The sequence below is a fragment of the Gallinula chloropus genome, assembly GCF_964237585.1.
Source record: "Gallinula chloropus genome assembly, chromosome: 1".
Lineage (NCBI taxonomy): Eukaryota > Metazoa > Chordata > Aves > Gruiformes > Rallidae > Gallinula > Gallinula chloropus.
Window position 1 is genome coordinate 18,017,135 of NC_140085.1, and position 11,774 is coordinate 18,028,908.

The following is an 11,774-nucleotide window of genomic DNA, read 5'->3' on the forward strand; positions in this document are numbered from 1 at the left end:
TGTTAAGGAGCAGGGGAAGGAATGAATGCTGCTTGGTCCAGCCTTCTGAATGCTTATTGATGGCATCCAAATGATGAGCCACACAGATCACTGTTTGTATGACAGTCAGTATGAGTGTGATACAGAGCAGAGCTTGTAGCAGGAGCAGACAAAGGTCTGTGTTTGGGGTTATTTTGGGCTGTGTCACTGTGTTGCTGGTTTGCCGTTGAGTACCAGTACTGCCCCCCATAAAGCACCTGGGAGCACACACAAGAGGAGAACTTTAACCTTAGAGGCAGCCCGAGATGGTGTAAGCCAGCCCTCACAGACACTCCTAAACCTCAAACAAAATACTTGCCCTTGCTGCTGGAAACAGAGGGTTTATTCACAATGACAACTGCTGCCTGTCTGAGCAGCAGTCAAAGGGATGTCTCAGGAGTGGTTTAAGTGTGAAGTATTAAATGGTGGGACCAGCGGCAGCAGCCCTGACCTCAGAGCTTACCCACGTGAAGAGCAGGAGCAGCTGTAGGCACCGAGCAGGGGGCTCCTGCTCTCGGGGAAACCAACGTGGCACAAGTCCTCACCAGCCCCTACCAAACAGCAGACAGGGTGCTGGGAGAGGTGTTTTCGCTTGAGTTCGGCTCCTAAAGCAGCGTGACAAATGAGCTGGAGAAAGCACAGCAGGTAGTTGGACCTTTGGAAAGTTCTCCTGGCAGCATGAACCCGGTGGCACGGTAAGAGTGCAAAAATGCGATTGCTGACCCGTGTTTTAGCAGAACTCCCAATTCTGGGAAGTGCCCCGAGGTGGCACTGCTGCCTTGCGGCGCAGGGATGCACCTGAGCCCCGGGAGAGCAGCTCCAGCTTTTGGGATGTCCGGAGTAACGTCAAAGCAAGGAGGAAGGTCTCCCCCAGACAACAGAGCTGCAGGTGGGAGCAGCCAGGAGCCAAGACCATAAGGCAGCTTGGCTACAGCGAGAACCGAGTGCCTCTACAATGCCAGGGCTGCAGCAGGAGTGAGCTGGCAGCTCTTCCTCTTCCACCCAGGCGTGGGAAGTCTCATCTTCGTTCCATGTCATGGCTTAGGAAAAATAAAGGCTTGTATTCCTTAACCCCTGGGAGTTTGCTGTGTTATGTGACCCCATGGCTGGTTTTTGAGGGTCCTGGGTGTCTGCTTGCAGCTCTGCTGCAGGGGAGAGCAGCTCTTCGGCTTCTGGTAGTAAAGCAACCCAAATGCATGAAGGCATCTCTACTTGCTCTTCAGCTCGCCATGGCAGACACACTCTGTAGTACTCGTTCTGAAGTAAACACCCACACGTTAACTGATGAGGGATATATGTACTCCCACCATGACAAGCCCTATAATTCAGCATAACCCTAAACCAAAGTAAAAATTTAGCACCCAGTTGCTTACTAAGCAGCTGAGAAACTGTTCTGGGAGCTTCAATGCATCTGAGAAAAGAGTCCAGCTTTTCAGAGGTGGGAGCTCACAACCAGGGTCTGATCCAGAAGGACCCAGAGGCCGTGATTTTGCAGGAACATCAATGCCAGGGCAAATACCACTTCCTAGGCTGCCATCCAAGACTGCCTGATTCACTGTTAGGGAGGCAACTCACAGAAAGTGTGGGAAGAGCTGTCTTAGTGGCATTAAGTGGTGGACGCAATGAATGCCTCCCTCAGCACGTAGCTGAGGATGTTTTGGTAAACCTTGTCCAAGGCAATGGTACAGAAGTAAATTATTAACGTTGTTTGTGCACATCCCTCTCTCAGTGAGTGGGAGCAGACAAACCAAAAACACGAGCAAAAACCCACCAGAATCTGTGAAGCCACATGAATGCTTCATTTTGAGAGGAGTTGGGTGGAGAATTAGGAACAGGGGGTTGCACAGTGCCATGGAAGCAAATAATACTGAGAAAAAACAATCATAATACTGAAAAAAGTGATCTTCCCCCAGTTGCAACCTAGCTCAGCACACTGCCCACCGTCCGGGGAGAGAAGGCGAGGTCACTGCTGAGCAAGAGGCATTCAATGTTCCACGTATGTTGCTTCTGATGTCAGAAAAGAAGTCAGGAGTTACTGCAGGAGAGGGCAGCCAGGCGGGACAGCTTAATACTGAGCTGCAGGAATATGATCTGACCAGATGGTCTGGTTAAATCCTAAATGACTCATGAGGTAACGGCTAAGCTGGTCACGGCAAAGGTTACTCCAATACATACGTTTGGCTGTGGGTAGAGGAGCGGAGGCTGAAAATGCACCTCTCTGGTGAAAATACGAGTTACTAACAGCATCCTATGAGAAATGCAGGGGGAGGCACAGGGACTGACGGGGTGACCGCGCGCGGCTCCGGGCCCCTTCCTGAGGCCACAGAATCCACGGAGGAGCCGAGCTTCGCAGCAGCTCGGTGCAGACCCCCAGCCCCTGAATGCGGTAACAGCTGCAAAAGTGAAGACACCCCTCACCACCCCCCAAGCCCCCCGCGCTCCCAGTCCTTCGTCAGAGCTCTAAGCAAAGGGTTTAACAAAGAGCTGACGCGGGGGGGGCTGTTCGAGACCTGCACGTTGAGGCATCACCGGAGGGGCTCCCGCGTGGCTGCACCAGCCTCCCCGGGCACCCGCCAGCCCCTGGCGTGTGGCTGCCCGGGAGGGCGGCGCGGCCGCCATCGCCTCCTCGGCGCGGTCCCGCCTCCCGGCTCGCAGAGGCCGGATCGGCGGCGGGGATGGCGGCAGCGGCGGCGGCGCGGGGCCGGGTGCTGTGCCTCTTCGATGTGGACGGGACCCTGACGCCGGCTCGGCAGGTAGCGAGGCGCGGGGGGTGCCGAGTTTGGGGGGACACGGGGAGAAGCCGAGGGCGGCATGGCGGAGCGCGTCCCGCCGGCTGCGGCCTCACCCGCTGCTTCCCCCGCAGAAAATCGAGCCGGAGGTGGACGCGTTCCTGCGGGAGCTGCGGGAGAGGGTGCACATCGGCGTGGTGGGAGGCTCCGACTACGCCAAAATAGCCGAGCAGCTGGGGGACGGGGACGAAGGTGAGATGCCGCCGCCGAGGTTCCCCGGGGCTCACCTGCGCCCTGCCTCTGCCCCCGAGCCCGCTCCGGGCCGGCCGTGCCCGGGCTCCTGCCCCCTCGGCGCAGAGCCGGCGGGGATGCTCCAGCCCACGCCGCCGGCCCCTCCTCGGGTCTGTACGAGCTTTGCCTGCCCCCTCCCCCCGCCCCCGACAGCTTCCCCCAAGCCCCGGCGGGCAGGACCCCCTTGCAGATTTTGCCTCCCTGCTGCGCTGTGCTGGGGTTTGGGGGCGGGTGGGTGCGTGGGGTGCGTGTTCCTCGTCGTGTTCAAACAGCAGCGCAGGGTAGAGGGGGGAGCGGGGGCTGCCCTCTCACCCTGCCACTCTCTCCACCTTGTTTTCCTTCCCTGGCATGGATGCCCAGCATGGCTGGGTCCCGAGCTCTGCCTTCTGCCTCCTGCCTCGTTAGCCGAGGGAGGCCAAGAAATTCCCAGCCGAGGCTGATGTCTGCGCCGGCAGCGCTGCGTGTCTGGGTTGCAGGAGGAGCTGGGGTTAGATAACCAGTAACTGCATCACCCCAGCACGCTGGCAACGGGGAGGGAAGGAGGGAGCAGAGTAACACACACGTGGTTGAAAGCCTGACATTTTGGATCCCTTATCTTCGTCCTGCCACTGATTCAGCCCGTGACCTCGCTCAGGTCATTTCCCCCTGCGTGCGTCAGCTCCCCACCTGTGAGCGGAAGATAATCTCCTCACCCACTCTGCAGAGAGCAAGGAGGGTCAGTAGCCCTTTGCGGGGCACAGGAGATGTGGAAAGCACGGTACTAGGGAGTTGGGAGGATGTCTCTCTCAGTCATGAGCCCGGTCCTTTTGTCCCCTTTTCCTGGGCATTGCTCACGTTTCCTCTTGTGTTTCCTCCCCCTTCAGTCATTGATAAGTTTGACTACGTCTTCGCAGAGAACGGCACAGTGCAATACAAGAACGGGCAGCTGGTCTCCAAGCAGGTAGGTGCAGCTCTGCCTTGCAGCCATGGCTCTCCTTCCCTACGCCCTGTGCACCGTGAGAAGCAGTGCCTGGCCCCATGCGGATGGTCAGCCTCTTCTCCTCTCCCCAAATGTCCGATCTGAATGTCCGGCTCCTCCAGGTCCTGTTTTCGGGTGGGCTTCGGAGGAGGTCAAGCATCTTCCTCACCTACCCTCCCCCCCCCACCTTCTCCTGCAGGCCATCCAGGACCATTTGGGGGAAGAGCTGCTGCAGGATCTAATCAACTTTTGTCTCAACTACATGGCGCTGCTGAAGCTGCCCAAGAAACGGTAATGGCCCAAGCCCATGTGAATGGCAGTCATATCACCAGTTTCGGGAGCTCTGGCCTTCAGAGCTCTCCACAGAACAGCTGAGCTGCTGAGCAAGTCTTGCTCCAGGTTTTATCTTAGCATCTAGAGGCCCAGTGTAGAATCCCGTCGAGCTGGGCACTGTGGGCAAATAATGGAGGAGGGTCTTAGTTCTGGAGAGTCTTTTGCCGCCCAGATTTTCTTCCCTGGGAAGCAGGGTACAGTCACTGAATGCACGAGGGTGCAGCCACTGCGTGCATCTTATTAAGAGAATGAGAATGGTACCAGCTCGATACTGGTCAGGCCATCAGGCATCATTAGGTCGTTTGAGTTTCCAAACAGACAAACAATGGCTTTTCAGATGGGAGGTCCAGGGCCTGAGCACAGTTTTCCACTGTTTCTAACCCAGTGTTGCCTGGCACCACTGGTAATAGGGCTGGCCCTGCTCTGCCCCAACCATGTGCTCCTGTCTGCTTCCCCCATGGAAGCAGCCATGGATGCGTTGGGTTGGTGCACCCCCTCTGAAGGAAGACTTGGCCACTGCCAGAAAAGAAAACAGTAGTTTTCCATTGGATTGGCTCACCCTGTTATCACAGAAAAGAGAGGGAACAGATGGCATGAAGGTGGGAGGGGAGAGCAGGAGGACCTCTTCCAGGGGCAGCCTGCAGTTAAACCAGCCTGGGCGCAGAGTCAGACCAACCCCTCAGACCACAGCACCACAAATGCTTGAAGCCAGTGAGAGCCAGCAGTGCTGCTGCATGTAGCAGCTCTGCCAACAGCAGCAGCTCTGCTCTCCTCTTGCCCCCAGCTGGTCTGTTCCTGCTCTCTCCCTGTGTTTGTACAGTGGACCCGAGCAGGAGAGCTGTCCAGTCGTACCAAAGGTGATAAAAGTTACCAAACCATGATCCAGATGAGCTTCCTGATGTGACTCACCAGGTGGCAACAGGGGGACTGGTGAGGGAGCCACGGTGGCTCCTTGTGGCAGGACTGCTGGCTGAACGTGCTCCCAAAATCGTGGGCTGGGGCCCGAACCCTCAAGGCTGTGTGGTTGCCTCATTGCCGACTGGTTGCCCAACACCCAGTGAAGTTTCAGCTCCCAAGTGCCTCTGTGGATTTAGTCTTAAGGGGTTTCTAGGAAAACAAGGACTTTAACCCACGTCTCCCACGTCTTGGCCTGTGCTGTGAGCTGCCAAACCCTTGGTTGCTACAGCACTGCTGCTCCCAGGCTGCAGGCATGGCTGCCTGGATGTCTGTCCCCCAGGGTGTTCTCTGTGTTACGGGTCAGGAGATGGAGAATTTTTCCCCAGACTCAGAGTGGAAAGCGCTTGGTCACAGAGAAGCAGGCCTGGCTGGGAGTGACATCAGAGGGTTAACGAGGGAGTGACATCAGTCAGTTAATGAGGGAGTGACATCAGAAGGTTAATGAGCTCAGGGCTTCTCGGCTACACAGGGAAGGAATGTCTCTGCTCCAGCTAGGTTTCCAAAACGGTTTCAATCTATTTTTGACTTGGCAGTGCCTCAGTCCCCTGTTTTTCTGCCCCACCGGTGCCGGTACGTATGGGAGCCCTCCCTTGGATTGCTATTCCACAGCGATAAGTCAACAAGACTGGCTGGGTTTCTAGCAAAGAGAAAGGAAAGGAGCCGTTTGCTGCTGGCTTAGTGCTTTGAACCAGCCCATGGAGGCAGCAGCGGAGCAGTAATGACAGTGCAAGGAGAGGGTGGCAAGCAGGAACTGGGCCCTGTCCACACAAGCTTAGATAAGGGTCACAATCAGAGGTGCAGAGGACAAATGGGAGATAGGCCCTGTGGTTCCTCCCTGATTTGTGTCCCATGGAGAGGCCCTGATTGCTCGTCAGCATGCTGCCAGACATTCACAGCGAGTCACACTGACAAGCTTCCCCCAGCCCGCTACAGAGGACACTTGAAAGCCTCCACAGGTGGAGATGCCAATCTCACCAGGCGATCGGTCCAGTCCAGGCAGTGGCTGTCCTTGCAGTTATTACATTAGGGGATGTTTCCTATCATCTCACCTAACCTGTCCCAAGGCACACAGGAACTGTTTATTCCTCTTCTCTTACACTCTCTCTGTATAAAACTATGAGCCCCTTGGAGTCCTTAAACAGAGTTATTGCTGCCTGGTGTCTACCTGGTGTGAAGCACCCATGAATGGCCATGGCTCCTCTCCTCTTGCGTGTCCCTGCAGAGACCGCACACCCCACTGATCAACCATTCCCCTGGAAAGGTCTGGTTTTCTCTCCCTGCCCCAGTAACCTTGTGCCATTGCCCATGCACAGAGGAACCTTCATTGAGTTTCGGAATGGGATGCTGAACATCTCCCCCATCGGACGGAGCTGCACCCCAGAGGAGCGAATTGAGTTCTCCGAGCTGGACAAGGTACGTGGGCCACACTCAGGCTTGCCTTCCCCTTTGCTGATTTTGCATCACCATAGATCCCTGGACTTAACCTTCTTCTCCCCCTCCTTCCCAAGAAGAAGGGACCCTACCTCCAAGCTGTGCACCAGGCCAGCAAGGTGGAGACAGGACTGGGGGGCAGAAAACCCAAGGAGAGATACACATGAATGGAAGAATTTGGCTGCATTTGGAAGCACTGATGCAATGGGGTGGCCAGAAGGATTCTCTGTGCGAGAGCTCCAGGGAATAAGGCACTTATCTAACAAGGTGTCTCCTCATTTACAGTAATTGCACTGAAAACCTCAGAGACACCTAAACTTCTCAGGTTGTATCCTCCCTCCAGGCTGACTCAGCAGCTTTCTTCTCTCTTCCACTCCCCCAGCCCCAACAGAGCTGGAACTGATGGGCCTTCCAGACTGGGAGGGCCACGGCGGGTCTAATGGGCAGGCCCATGCCCTAGGCAGTTTTTGCCATGGCTGGGAGGAAGTCTGGGGACTGAGAGACTTTTTGAGACTTTGAAAAACTTTTTAGGCAAAGTTGGAGACTTTGGGTTATGAACTGGGCTCCTGGGAAATCGAGGCAGTTGTGTTTCATTGCCAGGGGAGGGCTGGGATCTTCCCAGGAGCCCGCCAGAGCTGCCCTGAGCTGGTGGCTTTTTATGCAGACACTGGGGAGGACTGGCTCAATGGCGTTATGCAGGGGCAGGTGCGGGGGAGGAATGGGGTACGCCAGAGCTGCCCAGCAGGCAGCTGTATGGGGGCTTTTGGTAGACTGCCAACATCTAATTATTCAGTCCTTCCTTCCTTCTTTCCTTCCTTCCTTCCCTCTCCTTCTTCTCCACAGAAAGAGCGGATCCGGGAGAAGTTTGTGGCCGCCTTGCAGAGGGAGTTTGCTGGCAAAGGCCTGCGTTTCTCTCGAGGTGAGCGGAGGGGCCTTCCCACGCTTTGCCCTGGCCCCTTTATTGTGCTTCCCCTAAAATGCTGAGAAGGGGAGTGGAAATCCTGGCTGTTCCCTCCAAGGGCCTGGAGACTCTGGTAAGAGCACAGGGAGCTTCTGTTCCTGGAGAGTCACCTCGGCAATCATGGCAGGGTGACGGCAGAGCTGCGGGCAGATTCGCCCTGGGAGCCAGCCAGAGAGGCAGGTTTCTGTCCCGTGGTGCTATCCCTGCCTTAGTTCCACTTAGCTCTGTGGAGCCCACCCTGCCCGGGAGCTCTGTCTTGGCTCAAGCATCAGCAGCAGCGTGGCCAGCAGAGCTCCAGGCACATGGAGTTGTCTCTGGGAATTGCCACAGTGTAAGAGAGACAGGAGCCTCGTGTGTGTCTCACTGGGCTCTGGGGTTTTGCTGGGAGGGTGGGCCGCTGGCTTTCTTCCTGGAGGAAGAGCTGCCGAGAGGGAGGGCGTTTGGAGCTCTGCCATGACTTTCTGCACAGCCACTTCTTGAGGGGGGGTCTGCTTACAGCCAGCTTACTGGAGACAAGGAACCGAAGGAGGGGTTGAGCCGTCCTGGGGGTCCGGCCAGGCCAGGGAGGGAAATGGGGGTGTTGAAGTGGTGGGGCTGAAGCAGAGCAGTGGGTATGTGTGAAACAAGAAGGTGCCATGTGGCAGCCTAGCCCAAGGGTAAGGGGGTGGCAGGGCTGGGGGGTGGGAGGTGACACCCCTCTCTTACACCCAGTGTGGGCCAGGACCGAGGGTCTAGGCCTCTGGTCCTCCAAGGGCTTTTCTCCTGAGAGCTTCCCCTTGCCTTCAGCGTCCTGCTAGGTGCATCCTGTGCTTCCTGCAGCACTGACACAAACCATTTGTCACAGCAGAGAAAGACAAGGTCCCCGCCACCATGTCCCTCCAGGCACGGGGGACGAGCAGAACAATGGGCCTTTCTCCTTTGACTTTGGGAAGCCGCCATGAAGAGCCTGGGCCTGTTGTGTAAAAGCATGAAGACAAGGGGAGCTGCGAGCCCCCCTGCTCCTCCACAAAGAAAACACAGGGTGTCTCAGGTCAGGCATCCAAAAAACAGGGACATGTGGAAACGGGGCTCTTCTGCCAAGCTGGCTCCATGTGCTTTGTCATAGGCTGCGGAGGACGCAAGCCCCAGAGCTGGTAGGAGATCTTCCCACAGCCCTGCAGACCCATGCTTTGCCTAGGCGAGGGGCAGTGCTGGCTGTCCTCCACACCGCCTCTTCCCCTTTGGCTTCCTCCCCTCTCCAGCTGACATTGGGAGCCCCTTCTTGCTGCTGTTTAAAAGGCCAGAACACAGGGTAATGAAGTGTTTTTCACAGGACTTTGGATACAAAACTAGGAAAGATTTTAATGAGGTCAACCAAGTTTAGCTCCTGCTCTGATGCCAGCTTCTGCTGTGAGCCCAGGGGCATCCCAATCCCTGAGCTTGCAGGTGCATTTGGTCCCATCCTTATCACGATGCCCTGCATGGGGCATCCTGTCTGGCTGTGAATCCTCTGCCCCGAGCTGGACACACAGGCTCCATCCCTGGCTCCTCAGGTTCCCAGAAGGGTTGGTTTGGGATCCCCAAAAGAAGAGAGACACCTCAACTAGCCAGGGAGAAGAAGGACACAGCATCAGGACATGCATGTTTGACCAGCCTGGGGGATCAGCACCTCTCCTCCAGCAGGGACAGTCTCTCCGGGTACCTGTCTACTCACCCCCTTCATAAGAGAAGTAGGGTTATGGTTTATGAACAGGGAGAGCGTGAAACTCCTAAGATTGCCTGGCAAAGCATGGGGTTCCCTCAAAACCAAGAGGAGCAGAGATCTGAACTGTCAGGAGGACACACACCCCAGCTCAAATCCCTGTTCCTTACAGCTCTGAGACCCAAAGTGTGCCCTAAGCCATGAGCTTTGTTTAGGAACATGTCACTGTCAGTGCTGAGACAAGGGTCTGGCTCTGCAGCCTGTGCACCCAGCAGGGCAGGGAAAGTGCTGCCTGCAGGTACCCCCACAAGGCAGCACAGTGCTGGGGTAACCTCTGCCTGCTCTAAGAGCAAGGGCTAGGAAGTTGGTTAGACCTTGGTGGCTGTAGGTGTCCAAGTGCACACCCATGCATGTTCTCTAGGAAAGCTCCCTTGCCTCTGTATGTCTGCCCTGGCTGCCTTGGTGCCTCTCCAGATGCTGGCAACCTGTACTTGGCTCTGGTGGCAAGAGGTGACAGGCCGGGGTTGTGCCCTGATAATGTCAGCGGGTTTGTGGTACCTCCATGGCAAGGTTCTTGTTCCTTGATCAGTGTGCAGAGTCCGCTCAGGGCCTGCAGCATGGCCAGCTGGGACCCCTGAGCTGTGCAGTACGTGGCGTTTGCTTTAGGTGTGCAGGGTGCTGAGAGCCACTGCGTAGTTAAGGAGCATGAGAGCTTTTAGAAGGGCCAGTGATGTCCACACAGGAGCCTAGATGGGAGCTTGATGCAAGGACATTGTCCCCTGTTGGGGCACAGAATGTGCTGATGCTGCCTGCAAGGTGTGATCCCCACATCTCCCCCCAGCAGATTCAGTCTCTTGGGACCTCCCACGCCAGCACCCCCCTGCAGCCTGCTGGCTCCTGCTTGCCTGCCTGGCTGCAGTCAGGGGAGCTGTACTGATGTCACCCCAGCTGTGCTGATGTCACTCTGTCCTGTTGTCATAGGAACAGCATCTGCCACTATCCTATCCACATGCTGCAGAGGCACACCAAGGCAGAGCTGGTGCCTGGGAGCTGTTTGGGGTGGGGGCTCCCCACAGGCATCCAGCCCTCTCCCCTCCTGCCCGTCCCGGGGTGGGGGACACACGCCCCCTGCCATCTCCCACAGTGTTGCCTGATGCTCTCCCTTCTGCTGGCAGGTGGCATGATCAGCTTTGACGTCTTCCCAGAGGGCTGGGACAAGCGCTACTGCCTCAACGTGCTTGATGACGAGAGATTTGACACCATCCACTTCTTTGGGAACGAGACCACCCCTGTGAGTACGCCCTGCTCGCCCCACACACGGCTGCTTTCCCTCCTTCGGCCTGGCAGGCCGGCCTGGAGCTGCTCCACGGCGGCCCCACGGCCGACACAGAGCTCTAGCGGTGCGAGGGGGAGAGATGCTGCCATGCGGCGCGAGTGTGGCGGCCGTGATGGCGGCCAGCCCGCGGGGTCACGGGGAGGTTGTCCTGCAGTCGCTGTGCCGGGGAGCAGCTCCACCTCGGCGTCCTTTCCTTCCCCACTGGCAGCCTTGGGAAGGGCGCAGCCACTCCTGCGACCCGGGGGACCCAAAACAGTCCCCAGCACTCAAAGGAAGGCTTTTCAACAGAGGGAACACCTTTCCATTCCCTTTAGAATGCTGGAGGATGATTCTCCCCTGCTGCTCTAGACCAGCTGGGCCATCCACTCTGATTTTTGCAGGTGATGGCAACCTCTGCCCCCCAAAATGTGCTCGCCCCACCTTCTGCTTTCCCCTCCACAAGCAGGGCAGGGGTTAACCCCAGGCTCCCAGTCAAGCCTTATCAGTTTAGGACCTTCCCCATCCTTTCTATGCTCCTCCCCTGGCACTGAAGAGGGGAGGCAGGAGGGGGGAAGCAGGGCTCCTAGCCCAGCCTCCTCTGCCTCCCTGTGCGAGCAAAGCCTTGGCAGTCCCTTCCCAGCAGGTCCCTGCCTGCCGACCTACTGGCTGCCACCCCAGCTCCTCACAGAACCAAGCAGATGTGGAGTCAGGGATGAGGATGCTCTGTCCAGACCCTGCTAACGCTCTCCCTGTTTTCTGTTCCCCGCAGGGAGGGAACGATTACGAAATCTATGACGATCCCCGCACAGTGGGACACAGTGTCCAGTCCCCCCAGGACACAGTCCAGCGATGCCGTGAAATCTTCTTTCCGGAGAGAGCGAACGAGTGCTGACTGCCAGGTCCCCACAGCCCTGCCCCGGCCCCACCCTCTCCCCCTGCCAGAAAAAGCACCTTCGTTTGAGGAATCTGCTCAGGGTAGACCCAAAAAAACCCCCCCACTTTCCAGAGCTGGTTGGGATGTAGCACAGGAGTGCAGGTGGGCGTGCAGGAGGGGCCGTCACTGAGCAGCCCTTTGGCATCCCTCATCTACAGGTGGGGCT

At 57.1% G+C, this 11,774-nt stretch overlaps 1 protein-coding gene across 1 annotated transcript; it reads left to right on the forward strand.

Moving 5' to 3' along the window:
* Positions 1–2,678: 2,678 nt before the first annotated feature.
* Positions 2,679–11,566, forward strand: PMM1 (phosphomannomutase 1; the record flags this gene model as incomplete). The annotated part of the gene is made up of 8 exons (XM_084273648.1): positions 2,679–2,771; positions 2,882–2,999; positions 3,902–3,978; positions 4,196–4,287; positions 6,600–6,699; positions 7,561–7,636; positions 10,535–10,650; positions 11,444–11,566. Exons 1-8 carry the CDS (start codon positions 2,694–2,696, stop codon positions 11,564–11,566), a joined length of 780 nt encoding a protein of 259 aa, XP_084129774.1. The 5' UTR covers positions 2,679–2,693.
* Positions 11,567–11,774: the final 208 nt, after the last annotated feature.